At 52.0% G+C, this 21,107-nt stretch overlaps 1 protein-coding gene across 3 annotated transcripts in view; it reads left to right on the top strand.

The window, feature by feature from the left end:
- Positions 1 to 21,107, top strand: part of PHKB (phosphorylase kinase regulatory subunit beta) — a 65,466-nt gene that overhangs the window by 7,398 nt on the left and 36,961 nt on the right. For all 3 annotated transcript variants that reach the window (XM_070399002.1, XM_070399001.1, XM_070399003.1), the window contains 6 exons: positions 5,223 to 5,312; positions 6,333 to 6,471; positions 7,557 to 7,656; positions 13,361 to 13,468; positions 15,482 to 15,562; positions 18,689 to 18,804. In XM_070399002.1, coding sequence (XP_070255103.1) covers positions 5,223 to 5,312; positions 6,333 to 6,471; positions 7,557 to 7,656; positions 13,361 to 13,468; positions 15,482 to 15,562; positions 18,689 to 18,804 — 634 coding nt within the window. The remainder of the gene's footprint in view (positions 1 to 5,222; positions 5,313 to 6,332; positions 6,472 to 7,556; positions 7,657 to 13,360; positions 13,469 to 15,481; positions 15,563 to 18,688; positions 18,805 to 21,107) is intronic.

The raw sequence follows: 21,107 nt of genomic DNA, 5'->3' as shown, positions 1-21,107 counted from the left end.
TCTGACTTGACTAATTCATAGTTTATTGTAATTTTTTTTCTTACCATTCAAGACTTCATCATGCCAACTGGACAAAGTGTTATGGGGCAGTTTTTGATTAGCAGTAATAACACTCCCATTAAACGCACTGCTGAACTTTGCCAAGACAGGAAGTACTGACCAGGTTCCGTCCCAGTATAAGTGACAGATGGCAACGGTGTGGTTCCGTTTCAGAATGCTGAGCGGCTGGACGGGCGATTTCCCTGGGACTCGTGTAGAATGACGCATACACAGCAGGAGGCCTAGCGTCACATGCTTTATGACTATAATAGCAGGCGACATAGCACAGTGAGAGAGTTCTTGTAAAGACTGGGAATGGTGTGAAGTTCTTTTCCCCTCCATGTAACTCAGTCAATACTGAGCTAAGGCTCTATCTATCCTTTAACTCAGGAGTTTGGAGGTGAACGTTTCCCTGGCGGTGTAAGTGTGAAGCATGACTCCAGGCTTCTCCTGAGAAGTCTGATGTGTTCCGATGAGCACTGTCCTTTAGGAAGTGACCCCGTCTAAGGCTCTGCATTTATTCTCGGGATCAAATCATGTCCTTTTATGATTTCATTCAGATCCTCCTCTATGAGGAGTGGAAGAACAGAACGGAAGAGAACCACAGAGAAGAACAGAACAAGTTTAATTACTTTACGGTCACAGCGTGGGTCGCTGAGGAGTGAGTCCTGTTTAACTTCGCGTTATTTCACCATCATCGCCGCCGCATCTGCGTAGCTTTTGGCAGCGCTCAGGCCTCAGGATGTCAGTCCTGTTTGCTAAGTGCTTACTGAGAGCTCGCTGCGTGCCAGACGCCGCTGGCATGGGCTGTCACAGGCGGACACCACCACTGCTGAGGGAAGGGAAGGAAAGGACCTGTGCCGTTTCTGAGGATTTTTTATAAAGAGTTCCAAACAGTTCTGAGAGAGATGCGAGTTGTCGGGCTGCAGCTCTGACCTCCCAGACATGGTGCGGTGGCCAGGCACCCGACGGCCCACACACGGGAAAGGGAACGGGGTCACGGACTGCGTGCTTGGCATTCACGAGGGCCCCCGGGAAGCGCCCGCCAGCTCCCATGTCCTTAAGCAGGTTTATAGGCTGCGCGCCTCTCTGAAGGTCACGGGGAGGGCTTAATGCGTTTTTATTAGAAATAAAATGGACTGTGGAGTGGCCTTTTCACATCTCATTTGGATAAGTTGAACCGGCAGATTTTACTGTATTTTTATAAAGTGTTGTTTCCTGTTTGCCGTTTCCCATTTAAAACGGGTTTCTTACCCAACCTGCCGTGGAGAGAGACAGGCTTAAAAAGTTGGGCTGGGGGGGCGGGGCGGGAGAGCAATGGGGGGATAAGGACACAATGTAATACCTTAATCGATAAAGAAAAAAATATTTAAAAAGTCGGGGTTGGGATGAGTTGTGATGATGAACGGGCTCACTGAGTAAAGGCATGCACGTGTACAGGTAGCAGGCCTGTGATTCCGGAGCAGCTGCTGCCTGAGGCAGGAAGGGAACGCGAGCACTGAGGGCTCCGCTCTTCTCAGCCGACGTCTGCGGAGGCCTCACGTGTCGGGATCAGAGCCCACGTCAGCCTGTCTCTCGGAGCCCTGGGTGCAGGCAGCCTCCAGTCAGTAACCGGCTTGCGCCCCAGTGCGATGCCAACCTCAGCTTTGCCAGGAGGGCGAGTGGGACAGTGCGTACAAAGTGTCTCGCGCAGTATTGGGAGGAGGCATTCAGAATTTCCCTTCCTGGGTGAGAAGGCTATGCAAGTAGCCAGTGGATACCCTCTCACGTAAGCTCGAGACCATCAGAAAGATGTAGAGTAAAAGCCACCGCCCTGTCCCTGGTGGCAGTCCTTCTCCCTAGTTCGCTGTGTGTCCCGACTTTGTAAAGTACTTTGTTTATCTGCGTGTTCATCTGCATTTGTGAAACCACACATGTAGTCATTTTGGCTTAGTTTGCAACACGTAGTATCATACTATATGCCTTGTTCCCTGACATTACTTTTTCACACTATATTTTTTTGTTCTTTCCCGGTATTACAAACAGGTCTACTTCATCCCTTTACTGTGTTAAGGTATTTCATTAAATGGAGGTGTCACCATTTATTCATCACCCCCCCCCCCCTCGCCGGGGGCACATCTGTCCCTTAATGTTTCAGTTCCTGTGCATGGAGAGTTTGGCGTCTTGAAGATGCTCAGTGCGCTGAGTCATGCACAGTGTATTCAGACCTCTTAACTGGGACAGTGACCGTGTCGCCAGGAGATCCCTTCTTCAACTTGTCTGACTGTGGAAGTCTGATGGGTGGCCCTTGACCATCGACTCCGAGGGCGTGGGTGGGTCGCAGACAGGGCGGCCTGTGAGGAGGCAGCTGTCACCTGATCAGCAACGTTTCCTAAAACACGTTTTGTCAGCGTGTCTCCTTCATTTCCTTCCTTCCTACCAAACGTTTATTGCCGTCTGCTGTGTACTAGATCCGGTCCCTGTCACTAGGCACCTTCCAGGGTGGATCACACATGGAAGAAATAGTGAGAATGACATGTTCTGTGATAAGGAAGAGCTGTTGTTAGGTGTTCACATGGCGCTGCCGGCTGCGGAGGGCGGGGCAGGGACCCCTGGCATGTGGACCACCCGGTTTGATTCAGTAAAGATTTGCTGAGAGCTTCCTCACGCCAGCGTTAGAGACACAGGCCGAGAACGCACCGGAGTCACTTGTCCCTTTGCTGGTAGTGTCCTTCTAGCTTTAATCGATGCAGGAATAAAGGGAATTGTATGATGAGGACATTATTATCTGAAGGCAATGGTGAATTTCAGTTTCAAAGTTGCTGGAAAATATATTGTGTCATATATAGATGATGTGTAGGATAAACATATAGATTCTGTACTCTGCGGACCCTTGCAATCTTAGCAGCTGAAAAATTGATGTTCTAATCTATACTAATAAAAGGGTGATATGCTAATTAGACTGGACATCTTCCGATGTCCTTCTGGACAAAGCCACGGTGGCGGGGGCTGAGGCAGAGGCGGTTAGGGGCCATCAGGCCAGCAGGGGAGGGCAGTTAGGGGCGATCAGGCTGGCAGGGGAGCAGTTAAGGGGCATCAGGCCCGCAGGCAGAGGTGGTTAGGGGCCATCGGTCAGGCAGGCAGGCGAGCGGTTAGGAGCCAGCAGTCTCAGATTGCGAGAGGGTATAGGCTGAGCTGATGGACACCCCTACCTCCCCCTCGGGCACAAATTTCGTGCACTGGGCCTTTAGTATCCTGATAAACCAGAGGTGTGGTTTGCCTGCATTTTGTGTGTTCATAGACAAGTCCGCCTCTTTGCTATCCCGTGCCTACTGGTCTGCACCTGCCTGCCCTCCCCCCTTGTCCATGTGCATATGTGAGTGGGGGCAGGGAGCCTGCAAGCTCTCGGAGCTGTGCACTGTGCCCCTCCCCAGGGCAGGCTCTGCACACTGCTGTGAGCTCGCTGTGCAGCACGACGGCCCAGGGGTTCTGGTGTTCTCTGCTGCCTTGCACACGCCCTGTTGCTCTCTCAGCCTCCGCCCCTCACAGCCTGCACAGCTGTGGGCTCGGGCTTCTTAGACTCGTTCCCGGAAGTCACAGCCCTTAGCCCGGTCTCGGTCTGCGCAACTGGCTGCTCACCGTTATCGAAGGCAGGAGACCCTAAACGTGCACCCTCTGACCTTCAGCGCGGCCCCCGTGTGAGAGGATTGTTTGTAAACTGCAGATGGGGACACTGGCTGCTTCTCCCCTCGGCCTAAGATTCTGCTTTCATGAATTTTGTGTATTTTTCTGCTAGAACCCAAGACCCATAGGAAGATGGAAGTGCTTTATGTTTCAACTTTGCGTCAGTACGCAGTACTAAGGGCTCCCTGAGATCCTGTGTGCAGATCAGGGCGTGCTGCCCCAGGCGTGGAGATTTTGAGACCTTCATGCAGCCACACAAAAGCTGCCTATTGTTGAAGACATTGGTAAACATCACATGTCCATGGTCGGTTTGAGATCTTACATAACATTGTTCCATCTGAGGAAATGCATGTAGGCCAAACGCTCCGTTATCAGATACTACAGTGTTAATGCTGTTTTGGAAATGAAATTGCAGTTATCTCAAGAGGAAATGGTCTATTTGAATCCCATAATTTGGGATGCTCTCTGCTTAGAATTTAGGATAAATGGATCTTTCTATTCAATATTTTGTAACCTAAAAAAAAAAGGAGGGGCCAGTTGGATCTTTTAAAAATGTACGGACTTGACTTCTTACTTTAAAATCAGTTAGGAACCTAATTCCCAGTGCATCAGATACCTCAATGGGAAGAGCTATTTTCTTACAGAATAAAAATGGAGCAGAAAATTGGGGTGGCTGTCTGTGAACCGAGGGGTTACACACCCCTTTTTAGGCAGAAACCAGGCAGATCACAGTTTGTCCTTGTGCTGGGCGGCAGGCCGCCGCGCGCTCCCTGGGTCGGAGGTGGCCTCGTGACCCTGAGTTGGTGGTTTCTGGGCGCGTTCCACAGGAATTGGGGGGCTCCTTAGCCCATGGCTGAGGGTTCCCAGGCTTTCCTGTCATTCAGCCGCTGAGAGTGGGCGCTGGTCAGGTGAACGATTGAGTGGCAAAGGGTCCTGGTCACGGTGAGTTCTGTGGCGTTCGAGCCGTGTGCTGGAGCAGTCCCCGGGCAGACGTGGAATGGTCTCCCTTAGAGTCCGGGCCGCACCGTGAGGCCAGAGCATCGTGCCGGGGACCAGGCGGCGGGGGGGGGGGTGACCGGGCATCAGAGCTCCTGCCTGCGCCCGAGTAGCGGTGGGTGATGCTGCGGAGCATGTGGGCGCCCTGTTCTCCCGGGCGTTGTGGGTGAGCGGCTGGCAGAGGGCTGCCTGGTGCGGCTGGAGCATTTGGATGCCGCGCGGACCTCAGGGCAGGTTAGAAGGCGGATTCCTCAGGCGGAAGGGAAACTGTTGGGCGAGTGACGGCACCTGAGCAGGAGAGCTGTTCGAGTTGCTGGTGGCTGCGGGGTGAGGGGGGGGGATCTCCCCACAGTCAGACCCTCGGACTTGCTACAGGGGAGCTTTCTTCTCTCCTTTCTCCACCCAAAACGCAAACCGTAGTGAGATACGATCGCTCGCCCGTAAGCACGAAACGCTGCTCGGTCTGCGGCTTCCTTGGGGCGCGGGGTGAAAGCACCGAGGGTGACGAGGCTCCTTCCCCGCAGGCTCCGTTTACGAACCTCTGAAGAGCATCCACCTTCTGCAGCCCGACCATGAGAGTCTGTGGGAGAAGCTGGATCGTTACTACAGGATCGGTGAGCGGCGGGGACGCGCCCTCGGGCCAGCGCTTGCTCTGCTTGCTCCCCTCCGTCATGCGCTGGGCATCAGCGTCATGTCATGCCCCACACTGGGCTGTGAGGGGGCGCGTGGAGGCCGCTCTGTGCCGGCCGCATGGGGTGCTGGGGCTGCAGAAGGAGCCGGCAATCACATCAGTCCTGGAATAGTTGTAGCGCTGTCACCGGGGTCCCTGGTGCCCTTCAGGCTTCGGGAACATTCCAGAGGCTTTCCTGAGGGCGCTTGCCTGGTTTGTGGATGGGCTCGCTTGCTCATTCACTTAGGCCTGGCTCCCGGGCAGCCCTGAACCTCGCATAACTGTCTCTAACTCATCGAGACACAGACGGTGACCTCGGGTCACTGGCACTCATGTCAGGTCCCTATCCTGCTGTTGCTTTGTTTTTTATGTGTGTGTATACACACGTGTGTGTATGTGTGTATGTGTACACACACGCGTGTGTATGTGTATATGTGTATGTATACATGCGTGGGTGTGTGTATGTGTGTGTATGTGTACATGTGTATGTGTGTGCGTATGTACGCGCATGTGTGTGTATGTATACATGTGTGTATGTGTATATGTGTGTGTGTGTGGGGGGAGGTTCCCTATTTTTCCTCAGAACTAAGTGGAAATGCCTGTGTTTTGTGTCAATTTACTTTATGTGCCATATGCTTAGACTGGAAGGACAGATACTGTAACATTTGATTTATTTGTCTCCCTTACAGTAAGGATTTTTGCTTGTTTGCTTCAACTTTACCTTAATTCAACTTCCTTTGTCCAGGATTCCGGTATATATTTTATGTTGCCCTTTATTTCCTCTGTTTTCATTAACTGGCTACAAAGATTGGCTGCAGTGGCTTAGCGTGGAGCTATTCCCATATCATCAAAGGTTTTACGCTGCAGCTCAGTTTAGGAGCAGCAAAACCGTCAGAAGGGGGTGAGGCGGGGCGGCCCGGGGGGCGGGGGCTGTGCCGCTCACCCTTCTCCTGCCTCCTCGCAGTCAAGGCCACGGTGCTGCTGTACCAGAGTCCCACCACCGGCCTCTTCCCCACGAAGACCTGCGGCGGGGACCAGCAGGCCAAGGTCCAGGACAGCCTGTACTGCGCTGCGGCCGCCTGGGCTGTGGCCCTCGCGTACAGGTGAGCCATGTGCGCTGTCCCTCGCTAGGGAGGGGTGTGCACCCAGGACGCCGGGTCAGCTGTCCCTGACTCTGCTGTGGACCCACGGCACCTTCCCGTCTGCCTAAGGGTTGACAGGGGACTGGTTTTCATGCTTCACATAATTCCTTACCTCTGGGCCTGCAGATCAGCATTAGGTGTTGGCAGGAGGAACTGCCACAGGAAGGAACTGGGAGAAGATACAAGTACTTGGAGGGTTAAGTCAAGGCCACAGGGCTCCTGTGCCAGCCCAGCCCCCAGCCTCTTGTTCACGGGCTGGAAGGACTGATATTGTTAAGCTGTCCTAGTACCTGCAGCCGTGTACAGACGCATGCAGCCCTGTTAGAGTACCCGCGGCTGCTTCTCAGAACTGGAGCACGAATCCTAAGATGCATCCAGAACTACAGGAGATCCCAAGTAGCTAAACAAATCTTGAGGAAGTACAAAGAGGGAGGGATCAGGCTCCCTGATGTCAATACTATAATGCAAATCAAAATGTAAAGTAATAGTCAAAACGGTATGGTACTAGCATGAAACATATATATACTAGTGTGTGTGTGTGTGTGTGTGTGTGTATGTATATATATATATATATATATATATAGAGAGAGAGAGAGAGAGAGAGAGAGAGATAGATATCAATGGAGTTGTATGGAGGGTTCAGAAATCAAGTGGCCATTGTATAACCTAAAAGGATCAATATTAAAAATTGCCTCTACCCTGTAACAGGAGTTTTAAAAATATCTTTTGGTAGATTTTTCCAATATAGAAATATCGCTTAAAATTTGAGCCAATTCCGTGTGGAAAACATTGTCTGCTATTTTTAGAGCAATTGCCTTCCGTCCTTAAAAGAAGGAGAAATCGGCACAAGTTTCATCCTGGGATTTTTATATTTCTTTGGCAGCATTTCTGCATCTGCCGGGAAAATGGAGCTTCACTGTTAGAGAATTAGTAGACGTCGCCAGAACGTGGGATTAGCCAGATAGTTAAATACGTAATTATCGGAAGCTCAGCTCCCTTCCCAAGTCCCTTTCCGATTTCTTGCCTGAGCTCTCTCTCCCGCCCAGGCGCATCGACGACGACAAGGGGCGGACGCACGAGCTGGAGCACTCGGCCGTGAAGTGCATGCGGGGGATCCTGTACTGCTACATGCGGCAGGCCGATAAGGTGAGGCGCCGGCCGGGCTGGGGCCTCGGCCCCCCGGAGCGATGGGCCCACAGCAGCTTCTCCCGAGGGGGAGGCACTCAGAGGGCCAGCACGGCCCCTGCCTGCCCAGTGCGGCCCGAAGTACCGCCTTCGAAGAAGCCCTCGCGGCGGGTGGTCGGGAGTGGCTGTTCAGGCTCCAGTCTGTTTGCATTTTGCATCTGGTGTTTGCTCGATAAGAAGTTTCTCGGGAGCCTCAATATCCGTATTCTACCCAAGGTTACAGTACCGGAGAAAACCCTCCTGAAAATGCCCTTTGGGCCTGGCCAGTGTGGCTCAGTGGTTGAGTGTCGACCTATGAGCCAGGAGGTCACGGTTTGATTCCCGCTCAGGGCACATGCCCGGGTTGCAGGCTCGATCCCCAGTGTGGGGCGTGCAGGAGGCAGCTAATCAGTGATTTTCTCTCATCATCGATGTTTCTATCTCTCTCTCCCTCTCCCTTCTTGTATCTGAAATCAATAAAAACATATTTTTTTAAAAATTCCCTTTGCACATGTGAATACTCTGGCTTAAGTAAATGTCACTTAAAAATATAACACTTCATTTACCTGTAAAGAAGACAGGAATCACAGACTTAGAAAACAGCCAACAGGCCCAGCGGGCGGGGCTCAGTGGTTGAGCGCTGACCTATGAACCAGGAGGTCACGGTTCAATTCTTAGTCGGGGCACAGGCCCAGGTTGTGGGCTCCATCCCCAGTAGGGGGCGTGCAGGAGGCAGCTGATCCATGATTCTGTCTAATGATTGATGTTTCTATCTCTCTCTCCCTCTCCCTTCCTCTCTGAAATCAATAAAAATATATTTTAAAAAGAAAACAAAGAAAACAGCAGACTGTATAGGTCATTGTGGAAATTAAAGGAATAATATACACAATAAAGCTTTGTAAACGGCAAAGCACCATACACATGTAATGAGGTATTTCCCTACTTGCCTATATGCCTGTGTCCCGGGTCCTAATAGAGTGTCTGTGAGTGTGTCACGTGTCCCCAAGGCCAGCCCAGGCGGAAGGCTCATTGCAGAGGTGCACACCAGTGATTACTCGGGCAGTCTTGGGTATGTAGCATTTTGTATGTTCTTATCATGTGAATATTGTATTGTTTTAATTTATGCTTGGAATGGTGAAAAATGGGATGGTACCTTTCCTTTTTAAGACCTATATCTGAAGTTAAAACTTAAAAAGAAAATCACCTCTATTCTGCCGTCAAAATATGGCAACAAGAGCATGTCCCTCGCAGAAGAAGTAGATTTAGTCGCAGGCTGGTAATAGGGACACGTGACACACCTGTCATTTGTCTGCTGAGACCTGACTCCGCAGGTCACGAGTGTAAAGGTTTAGAAGTGCATCTTAAAAAAATATATATATTTTAAATATGTTATTGATTTCAGGGGGAGAGATAGAAACATCAATGAGGTTTTTAAGGCCTGGAATGCAGCTCTGCGTCAGGCTGACACGCTGTCGCAGAGCGTGTCACCTATAATTGAAGCGATTACCATGCGCGTTGTTTTTTCCCGCGTGTGTGAAGTGCACAGTGTACCTGAGCGCCTGTGGTCTGTGAACCCAGCTTCTCCCCCGGGAGGTAGGCCTCCTTGAGAGCAGGTAGGTCTCAGTGAGCATCGCTGACCGAGGGAAAGGATGTAATAGCGAGGCTGTTCTCTGTGGTTTGCTGTAGTTAGCTCTTCATTTCCTTCCTAAACACTCTTCACCCTCACTACCCGGCCTCCTCAGTGACGGCGTCTTTCGCGTGCAGCTCGAGTGTGCCTTCAGCGGCCCTGAGCCCTCAGTGACAGGGGCTAAGCGTGTTTTCCTTGTGAGCACGTGGCCGGTCGTTAAAATCAGTGAGCTGTAGGCGATGCGACGACGTTGGGATTGGGAGTCTGTGCAGACCACAGGGCACAGGGCGGGATTGGGAGTCTGTGCAGACCACAGGGCCCAGGGCGGGATTGGGAGTGTGTGCAGACCACAGACCACAGGGCACAGGGCGGGATTGGGAGTCTGTACAGACCACAGGGCACAGGGCGGGATTGGGAGTGTGTGCAGACCACAGACCACAGGGCACAGGGCGGGATTGGGAGTCTGTACAGACCACAGGGCACAGGGTGGGATTGGGAGTGTGTACAGACCACAGGGCACAGGGCGGGATTGGGAGTGTGTGCAGACCACAGGGCGGGATTGGGAGTGTGTGCAGACCACAGGGCGGGATTGGGAGTGTGTACAGACCACAGGGCGGGATTGGGAATGTGTGCAGACCACAGGGCGGGATTGGGAGTGTGTACAGACCACAGGGCACAGGGCGGGATTGGGAGTGTGTACAGACCACAGGGCACAGGGCGGGATTGGGAGTGTGTGCAGACCACAGGGCGGGATTGGGAGTGTGTACAGACCACAGGGCACAGGGCGGGATTGGGAGTCTGTACAGACCACAGGGCACAGGGCGGGATTGGGAGTCTGTACAGACCACAGGGCACAGGGCGGGATTGGGAGTGTGTGCAGACCACAGGGCGGGATTGGGAGTGTGTGCAGACCACAGGGCGGGATTGGGAGTGTGTACAGACCACAGGGCACAGGGCGGGATTGGGAGTGTGTGCAGACCACAGGGCGGGATTGGGAGTCTGTGCAGACCACAGGGCACCGGACTTAAAGCTTCTAAGCATTTTCCTGCTGTGATCTTTCCTGCTCCCACACCTGTCAGAGCAGGGCTGGAGGGTGTTACTGTAGCCCCCGGATGACCGGGCGGGGCTGACCCAGGGAGCCTGAACCTGGGCAGCCCCCCTCCCCCCACCCGCTGCCTCCCTCACCTCCGCCTCTTCCTGTTGCTCACCTACCCTTAGGGCCGCAGCAGTAGGGCATGTCGCTCTGCGTATTGGAAAACGTGCACTGTGTCCTTCGGCCTTTCTGTAAAGCCGGAGGAAGCCTGTGTGGGGCTCACTGGCTGGGCTTTGCCCGGACGGCTGGCCTTCTCCGTCGTCTTAGGTGAAACCATGCGGAGGAAGTCGAAGGCTTTCTACTCCCACTGATCTCTCGTCATAAGACACGCTTCCCAACGTAACTTCCAAAAACACCACCCGAGAGAGGCTGTGAACTGAGGATGGATTTGAGGGGGTGAGGGGTGGTCCTAGATCTGCAGGAGGGAGAACAGCTGACTCCCGGCTATTGCCGTCCTGCAGTCTCAGGGCTCACCTGCTGCCGGGCCTGTTCCCTCTCGGCGTCCGCGCCTCCCCTTTCACCGGCTCGCTCCTGCTCCTGCTCCTGCTCCCGCTCCTGCTCCCGCTCCTGCTCCCGCTCCTGCTCCCGCTCCTGCTCCTGCTCCTGCTCCTGCTCCCGCTCCCGCTCCTGCTCCTGCTCCCGCTCCTGCTCCTGTTCCCGCTCCTGCTCCTGCTCCTGCTCCTGCTCCTGCTCCCGCTCCCGCTCCTGCTCCTGCTCCCGCTCCTGCTCCTGTTCCCGCTCGCTAAGGAGAGGCCTTCCTATGCTGTCGCTCAGTCTGCAGGTGGGGTGGGATCTGCCTCACACCAGGCGTGCACACTGATGTCTTTATCGACTTAAACATTTGTTTGCTTAAAACGCTACTAAGTAATTTCCAATTCATGAGAAACCATTAAAGTTTCATAAAGCTGATTCTCTCAGGATTGCCTTGAGAGATGGGTTTTCCTACCTGAGTGCATGTTTTAAGGCTACACATTGGGAATGGAGGACACAGTACTGTTACCTTTTCCTAAATGAGAAGCTGTTTATTTACAAGGACACATTTTCAGAAAAGCCAAATAAAATAGAGACAGAGAAAACATGAATCTAGGTTTAAAAAAAATCTTCACCTGAGGATGTTTCCTCATTGATTTTTTGAGAGAATGGAAGGGAGGGAAGAGGGAGAGAGAGAGAGAGAGAGAGAGAGAGAAAGAACATCGATGTGAGAGAGAGACATCAATTGGTTGCCGCCCACAGGCACCCTGACCTGGGCCAGGGATCAAGCCTGCAACTGAGGTACGTGCTCTTGACCGGGAATCTGCTACACTTTGGTCCGCAGGCTGACACTCTAACCACTGAGCAAACTGGCTAAGGCTCTAGGTTTTCTTTTTTTTAAAATATATTTTATTGATTTTTACAGAGAGGAAGGAAGAGGGATAGAGAATCAGAAACACCGATGAGAGAGAAACATCGATCAGCTGCCTCCTGCACACCCCCCACTGGGGATGTGCCCGCAACCAAAGTACATGCCCTTGACCGGAATCGAACCCGGGACCCTTCAGTCCGCAGGCCGACGCTCTGTCCACTGAACCAAACTGGTTAGGGCTCTAGGTTTTCTTAGCCGAGCAAATTTTCTGTTAATCATTCCTCACTTTTACTTGCCAGATGGCCGACGCCGTAAAGCACGAATTAATGTCTCCTTGATTTTGGCTGCTTTCACGAGAGCTTTTTGTCAATGATTCACATGCAACTCACCCCATTGCATTCCAAAGCTAGAGAGTCTGGGCCTTATTTTTGTCTGAAATGTTAAATTACTTGTCTTCTAGCAGCTTTAGGGCTGAAAGCAGAGGCACGTGATTTTCCATTTGAGCATCTTGAATCGTTTAGCAGTTGCCTTTCCCGAGACTCAGTGATTGAATGTGAATTCTCTGCCGGGTGCTGTGTGTCTCGGAGACAAATGACAAACGCTGCCCGGCAGCTGCGGCAACCACTTTATTAAACGGATCAGACCGTCTCCTTCGATAGGTCCTTACCCGGCAGGCAAGATGGCTTTTGTTCTAATTTGACCATGTTTTGGTCTAATCTCCCAGGACAGTGTTTGCGATGATAATCATGGTGTGGAAGGAGGGACCACATGGATGTCTATCTGTGTTGTCCACGACCACGGCCAGCAGTTACGGTCTGAGTAATGTTTATTTTTAAAATATGTTCTTATTGATTTCAGAGAGGAAGGAACAGGGAGGGAGAGGGAGAAACATCCGTGATGAGACAGAATCATGGATCGGCTGCCTCCTGCACGCCCCACACTGGGGATGGAGCCCACAGCCGGGCATGTGCCATGACTGGGAATCGAACTGTGACCTCCTGGTTCATAGGTCAACGCTCAAACTACTGAGCCACCGGCCGGGCCTCTCTCACATCTTTTCAGAGAGAGAACCCCGTTGCTTTTCCACTGAGTCATGTACCGTCCTGTTCACCCTCTGCTGCTGTCCGGTGGGTGCCCGTCATGTTCTGAGATGTTAACGTGGACGTCCAGCGAGCAAGGGAAGGTGTGGACGGCGTTCCTGGGAAGGGGAGCGGGTGGGAGGGCAGGAGCCATGCGGACAGGAGCCGGGCTGCGTTCGCGCCCTTGGAGCAGCATTCCTGTTCGGTGCTCACTGACTCCGCTCGTGGCCCGCAGCGCTGTCACCGCGTGTCAGGGCAGCGCCCCGCGGTCAGTGGGACACGAAGCGGCAGTCCTGCTCCTCTGAGTGGCTGGGTCCGTGAAATCCCAGTCAGGACCCACGGCCGGTTGACGCCGTCCAGTCAGCAGTTACGGGTACTGCCTGTTTTGTTTCTTCAGAAACAGTCACATCTCTGGCTTGTTCCGCCCTCTACCTACAAGGGGTAACTTTCCTCACTCACACCTTCCACGAGGAATAACTTGGGATCCGTAGCTTGGCCGTGAACGTGAACGGCGAGCATTGTGTACCTGTCGCCTTTGCTTCCAGGTCCAGCAGTTCAAGCAGGACCCGCGCCCGACAACCTGCCTCCACTCCGTGTTCAACGTGCGCACAGGGGACGAGGTCCTCTCCTACGAGGAGTACGGGCACCTGCAGGTGAGGAGACACACGGGCCTGCCCTCCTCCCCGCAGAGGAGGCTCGAGGCCTCGCAGTGTTTCACAGCGACTCACGGATGTTCAAGGTGGAAGGGCACCAGCGTGACGCGGATGGCTGGGAGCCGCCGGGCGGGGTTAGTTGTGGGGCTGAATACTGAGTCCACAAGCAAAAAGGGCAGCTGGAAAGGTTATGATGTTAGGACCACCTAAAGGAGGAACACACGGCTTTTTAAAAGCTATTTTTGTATATTGATTTCAGAGAGGAGGGGAGAGGGAGAGAGACAGAAACATCCATGATGAGAGAGATTCATGGATTGGCTGCCTCCTGCCCTCCCACTCCCCACACTGGGGATCGAGCCCGCAACCCGGGCCTGTGCCCCGACCAGGAATGGAACCGTGACCTCCTGGTTCATAGGTCGACGCTCAAGCACTGAGCCACACCGGTCGGGCAGATCTTACAGTTTTTTTCTGTGACGGAAGCTTGTACTTGTCATCAAACTTGAAAGAGTTTCGACACTTAGGATCCAGGGAATAAAAGACCATCGACAGGGCCGTCACAGCAGATCAGAAGTTCCTGTTCCACAACAGTTCATTTTTAATATGTCAGTTTCCCATACAGCTAAACATATCTCTGAAACGACACTCCGGAGGCTCTGGAGCCTGAGTTTCGTCTTTATAATGTATTGACCTCGGTGCCGGGGCTAAGAACACGCTGCAGGGTTTTATGTTCTGCTTTGGCATTGCCCGCTGCTCTCAGCTGGACCTCCTGTTGCCTGTCCCTGAGACCCAGATACCATACACGCTACTTATCCTTAATGCGTCTCCTTCCTGCTCCTCTTGCAGTTTCTCGAGCTGGAGGGCAGAATACTTACTACCCATTATTTGGTACTAAAATAAGACCTTCTTATAGTTCCCCTCTTTCTAACGATCAGAAATGTCTTACTTAGTGTGACTCCTCCAAACAGCGCGGCGTCCCCATTCTGTGCAGCACAGACTCCGGTACTTAATTGTGACCAATGCGTACGTGGGACCCAGGATCCTATGCGTATGTCGTTGCTCAGCCTTCTCTTAGGGCTCTCACATAATTAGGCTCCAGGCACCTCTTGCTTTGGCAAATGTTTCCTACTTGAAGTAGGGTTTTCAGATGTTCACCGCTCATTTATTGTTGTATCCCAGAATTGAAGCGCAGTGCAGGGCACATAGTAGGTGTTCAAGAAATGCTGGTCACCAGCTACTTGGCAGTCCCTTTGCAGTTGTCACTCACTGATCATTTCTCACAGCAGCACCCCGAAAGTCGGAGCAGAGGGCTCCTGGAGGTGGAGCCCTAAATGGCTGTCCGTGGAAATAGAACCTCTCTGAAGCCGTTTCTGACTTGCCAGTGTCAGCGCTGGAATAAATATTTGGGGGCTGGCAGTGCATGCAGCCCTTGAGACAGGCCGCTCAGAAGCCACGTCCATCTAAATTCCTTAAAACCAGCATCCTGTGTCTTTCTGTTGGGCCGCCTGCATCTGGACGAGGCCCTTGTCTGTCTTTAATAGACCAAAAAACTAAAAGAAGGAAACTCGTTTGCTTATAAACCATTTGTTCACACATAGATTTGAAAGGCTCTGCTATCCCGCTGAGTCAAACGGACAGTGCCTGCCGCTGCCCCCGAGCCCCGCGCCCTCTGAAGGAGGCGCTTTAGCTGCATAGTGTTTACGGTGCCCCCGCAGGCGTGTGTAGCCCCAAGTCTGAAAGTGAGTCTTTGACAACAACTGGCGTAGAATCACCTCTCCGGTCCTCCGGCGGCCGTTCCCTCTCCAGGCGGACCGCCCGAGGACTTGAGGGGGTGGGTTTCCTCCGGAAGCTGGGGTTTCATGAGGAGCTAGAGCCGCAGCTCCGACCTGTCACGATGGGGAGGAGACGGTGTTCGGCCGCAGCGGGAGCAGAGGGCTGGTCGTCTCATTTTACATGGAATCTGATGACAGCGTTTCTGTTGCTCCCTGTAACCCTTCCCGTGCTGCTTGTTTTCAGATCAACGCGGTGTCCCTCTACCTCCTCTACCTGGTGGAGATGATTTCCTCGGGGCTGCAGATCATCTACAACACCGACGAGGTACGCGCTCCTCCTGCTCTTTAAAAAAATGATTGTATTGATGTCAGAGAGGGAGGGAGAGGGAGGGAGAGAGAGAAACATCAGTGATGAGAGAGAATCATGGACCGGCTGCCTCCTGCACGCCCCCCACTGGGGATGGAGCCCGTAACCCGAGCCTGTGCCCTGACCGGGAATCGAACCCTGACCTCCTGGTTCCTAGGTCGACGCTCAACCTCTGAGCCACGCCGGCCGAGCTCCTCAATTCTTTAGCACTGAATTTCATCTCCAAGGATCTCTCTTATCTTACTTTTTAAAACTCATTTTTTGTTTAATAAAAAATGGATTATTCTTCATTTCATATAATCAGAGACTGGATTTGGGATATTGAATCAAAGTCTTTACATTTTCAATGCTCAGCACTTTGAAAATGAACAAACATGTAGCAAGTTATGAAATTGTACTCCTGTGAAGGCTCTAAGGCGATCTGAAATAGGAGCTTTCAGGATATTTTAGTAACAAAGAAAGTACAATAGCATTTGCAGATTTTCTGTTATTATTTGTTTTTTTACATCATTCCTTTTTGTGACCCTCCTTTTATAAGTAGAGCGATACTTTTATCATATTGTATTATTTTCATTTGCGGGCCTCTCAGTAGGGTTCTGGATGTTTTTTAAAAGACAGATATCATGCTCTTATTCTTCTTGGAAATTTGAACTGAATTTCCGCCCAGACCACCCAGAGTTGAGGAGCGTTTCTTTCATGGGCGGTAATGCTGGACACACACACCTGCGACACACTTTCAGCTGAGCCCAGCCAGACACAGGCTCTTATTCTTTTTTTATTTTTTATTTCTTTATTGATTTCAGAGAGGGAGGGAGAGAGAGAGAAACATCAATGATGAGAGAGAATCATTGATCGGCTGCCTCCTGCATGCCCCCCACTGGAGATCGAGCCCACAACCCGGGCATGTGCCCTTGGCCGGAATCGAACCTGGGATCCTTCAGTCCGCAGCAGACGCTCTATCCACTGAACCAAACCGGCTAGGGCGAGGCTCTTATTCTTGAGAAGGTACACGCAGTGGGAGCACAGGCTCCTACTATTGAGATGGTACACACAGTGGGAGCACAGGATCTTACTGTTGAGTCGGTACACACAGTGGGAGCACAGGATCTTACTGTTGAGTCGGTACACGCAGTGGGAGCACAGGCTCCTACTATTGAGATGGTACACACAGTAGGAGCACAGGATCTTACTGTTGAGTCGGTACACGCAGTGGGAGCACAGGCTCTTACTATTGAGACGGTACACGCAGTGGGAGATCCCCAAAGAGGAGGCGTGCTGTGTGGACTGGTCCTTCTTCCTCGTCCGTGACCCATACGGGGAAAACATGGCCAGACACGAACTGCCAGGACCCTCAGTGGACACATGAGACGCTGGGACGTGGGTGCCTGCAGTCCTGCCCCCTCGTGGTGTTCAGTCTCCTAGGTCCCTCGAGATGCAGCTCTACAGAAAGCCAAGTCTATTTAGAAGTGAAGAGAAATAGCAAAGGAGAAAGGATGGTATGAAGAAATTACCAATAACCACTAAGGTTTCTCTGTTCGATTCATCAAAGAATTGCATGTTTTCATTTCATCTAAATCATCCTCAATTTTAATAACATTGGGAAATATTGGAATTCAGGTATTCTGGGTCTCAGAGGGGTGGGGACTCCTATCTCAGACCAGTCGTAAGCGGCCTCCTAAATGTAAACAAACATGAGAAGCGTGACTGACGAGGCGACGAGGGCCCGGAGCCGCCCACCCAGCTTCCCGTGCTCCCCACCCCGGGAGGCGCCCGAAGCCGGGAGAAGGGGCGGTCCGGGCGGGACCAGGGCGGGGCCCGTGCACAATGAGCAGTGTCACTCCTGGCGGTGACAGGCCTGGTCAGTGGCGGCTTTGTTTCGTTCGGTATTTTATTTTCATTTTCAAGTTTCAGCATTTGTTTTTTGCTTTCTCAATATCTGCTGTGGCTCATTTTAAATTTTGTCAACTGACGGATTTTATAAATACGATATTGCTTTAAGCTTTGCATTCTGTTTGTATGGCTTATCCATACTGAAGCAATTTTGGTATTTTTCTCTTTAATTTTTCCCCCTTGTTTTCTTATACTTTTTCTCGGCCTTGTAGGTTTTATCTGGCGATATAAAATTTTTATGTAGCCAATATCAATAAGCCTTCAACGTGCGCACTTAAAATCCCGGGTAACCCGCAGAGTCTGGGGGCTGAATCCGGGTCGCACGGCAGTAAATGGGCTGCATAGAGCCTTTCAGGGATGAGGCTCCTTTTAAGACACGGTCTTTGCTCTGAGAACGGCTGCCGCTGCATGCGTGCCGGTGGAGGTGCGGTAGCATCTCCACTCCAGGGGGGCCTGTGATGAGGGGGGCAGATGTGTGCAGCCGGGCACATTGAACCAGACGCGATGACTAAACAAGACCCTGCAATCGGGACCAGGGGCCCCTAGAAAATGCCTGCGTGAACATGAGTGAACTTGAGCTCAATAAGAGCGGACCATGTCTCTGCTGTCACCGTTCTATCTGAGTGTAAACATCATCAGGCGTCTGAAAGTTTTATGCAAAAGCCGCGTGATCTGGCTTTTGTTTGCCCCCCCCCCCCACCCCCCGTCAGCTCTGGGTTTATAAGAAGGGGTGCCCGTGGCTGTGCAAAGTGGGGGATTAGAATCCGGAGGAATAGAAGTGAGACTCCAGGTCGACCCCACGGGGAACTGGCGTGTTTCAGAACTGAGACATGCCTTCTTACCGCCGAGGTTTTAGAATATGTAACATCTCATATGGGCATTTGCGATTCCACCTGCTACCCACTATGAAGCAGCGCTTTCTGTTTGCCTTCATTCTTGAGATGCGCAGCCCATCGCTGGAGAATGTGGGGGCACTGACATGTCGGCTCTTCTTCCGTGTGGTGTAATGTTAGCGCCTCACTTTAGGCCCGAGGTGAGAGTAGCAGGCGGACGGACCACAGGGTCACAGCGCTGTAAGCGGCACAGGAATCTCAGCTCGTCAGAGGGCTGGTTTCAGACTGGGCGCCACTGTTCCGTCAGGATCTGAGCGTCTGCTGTGGCCCGTGTCCTCACGTTTCGCTTCTTTTCTTCCAGGTCTCTTTTATTCAGAACCTGGTGTTTTGTGTAGAGAGAGTTTACCGGGTGCCTGACTTCGGTGTCTGGGAAAGAGGAAGCAAATACAACAACGGCAGCACAGAGCTGCATTCGAGGTAACTTGCCGATTTCTGAGTGGTTTTCATTCATTTAAATGTGTGAGTTGGAATATGAATCAAAATCAGAGTATTAGATGGGAACTGTGGCTTCTGTGTTAATGTTCACCTGCTTCCTTCCTCTATGTGATGCAGATGAAATTCACTTACAATTAAAGTCAAAGAGTCGGCTCCCCTGTCCCAGCAGCTGTGGGAGGAGCAGGCGGCCCCCAGCTCAGGTCGGAGCTGGCTGGCCTGGACCCGCCCTCCTCTCGGCAGGGCAGCGATGCTCTTTGAAAGTCAAGTCCAGGGAACTGCCCGACCCCAGTGTGCATGCGCTGTGTGGAGTCCCCCTGCCCACAGGGCCAAGCTTCACCCTAACCGGCAGGTCCAGACCTTTCGAATCCAGAGTAGCGTCGGTCGCTGTTTTCTGGAAGAGGTGCGAGCAGCCGGGAGCTGTGCTGTGTGGGTCTGAGTCAGCCGCAGTGGCCGCCGACTGCGGTTAATAGTGTATGAATTCCCTTTGTTAATAGTGTATGAATTCCCCTTGCTCCTTGGGGTGAGGGAAGTAGCTTTAGTGCCTGGTTGCGCCTTTCAGACATTCTAAATTTATGCCCAGGAGTTCAGCTTTTAGCAAAAAGTGCAGCTCAGTGGGTCCTAGTGCTGCACAGGGAAGGATTTGCGAATGTGAAGGTTATGAGCTGCAGGTCAGCTTAGATCACCGAGACGTGTGCGGAGGGGGAAGCAGGCTGGGAGACTGGGTGAGGGCTGTGCCGCTCTGTGCCTTTTGGACTGAAGGGCTGATCACAGGAAAAATTAAGCCGATGGAAGATGTTTAGTGAACGTAAGGCTGGCTCCAGATGGCTAGTTGCATAAAGTCTCTAATCCCTCAGTTTCCCCATCTGTCAAACGAAGGCAATGATAGTTTCTACTATGTAAGTTGTAACGGTCACACTAGCATACATATATGTTAACAGGTGTGTGTGTGTGTGTAGCATGTATGTGTATATGTATGTGTGTATGTGTATATACACATGCGTATATATGTAGCATTTGCACACCTGGCCTTGGTAAGCACTAGCATACAAGTGCACACGCACATTTCAGAATATTTTAATAACAGACGCCAGCGGGAGGACAGTCATTGCAGACGTTAAGCCAAGCCCGGCAAGTAAAACAGGAAGATAGTGCTGCATTTTAGCCATCATCCAAATTAAGTTCTCGGCACTCCAGGTTAGCAGTGAAATTACAAGGGAGCAGTGGAGTTGACGAGCGAAGGGGATTGTGCGTTCACCATCACGGACCTGGCGAGGCGCCCCTCCCCAGCGCTCTGCCAGCCTGCGCTGCTCTCAGGCTGAGTTGTCGCTGCAACAGCGCTCGTTCCCAAAGTGACTGCTTCGTCCAGTCATCGCTGGTGCTCCAGTCCTCGAGCTACAGCAGAGGCCGCGTCCTTTTCTTCCACTTCCTGCTACACGTGGGCTTGTTTGTTCATCCTCACCCGAGGATATTTTCCCATTGATTTTTAGAGAGAGTGGGAGGGAGAGGGAGAGACAGAGAAACATGGATGTGAGAGTGACCCATCGATTTGGTTGCTTCCTGCACACACCCTGACCAGGGCCGGGGAACCTGCAACCAAGGTATGTGGCCTTGACTGGAATCAAACCCAGGACCCTTCAGTCCACCGGTCAACATTCTATCCACTGAGCCAAACGGCCAGGGCCGTGTTATGTGGTTTTGCTAGAACCATGCGTGAAGATCCACTGAAACCACAGCCCTGCACAGCCCTCTCTCAGGAGGTGGGGCTGGTCGCTGGCAGGTAGAGCAGGTGCTGACGCCAGGAGGCCGAGTTCAGTTCCCGCACTTGCCGGTTCACGGTGGGTTTGTAAATCACCTGGCCTAACCCATCATCTTTTTAGAAAAGTGTTGATCTATCCCAGCAGTCACCAACTGGTGGTCCGTGAGGTCTGAAAGGTTGGCGACCGCTCACCTATACCACAAATCACTTTATTACAGAGCAGCTCCCAAGCAAACCTCACTTTTCGTTGGCCCTCTTAAATGAATGGTGAAGTCACGCGGGGCAAAAGTCACAGTGGTGTGTGCTCTGTTGGTACTGGTCACCTAGTATTACTGTACCCATAGCTAATGATGGAGTCACTTTCTCAGACTGTCCAGTGCTGGTAAACATTTTCAGCTCTAACAACGGCATGTATGGTATCTGCCATTAAAAAGATCACATTAGGAGTCTTTTATTTTCTAGATGGCCTGCTGTCGCCAGAGACTTAGATATACAGCAGAAAATAAATTAACATATTTGTACATTTCAA

Source organism: Myotis yumanensis, unplaced genomic scaffold, assembly GCF_028538775.1.
Source record: "Myotis yumanensis isolate MYYU_CA2020_CCGP unplaced genomic scaffold, mMyoYum1.0.hap1 SCAF_18, whole genome shotgun sequence".
In the NCBI taxonomy this organism is placed as follows: domain Eukaryota; kingdom Metazoa; phylum Chordata; class Mammalia; order Chiroptera; family Vespertilionidae; genus Myotis; species Myotis yumanensis.
This window is presented reverse-complemented; position numbering and strand designations above follow the sequence as displayed.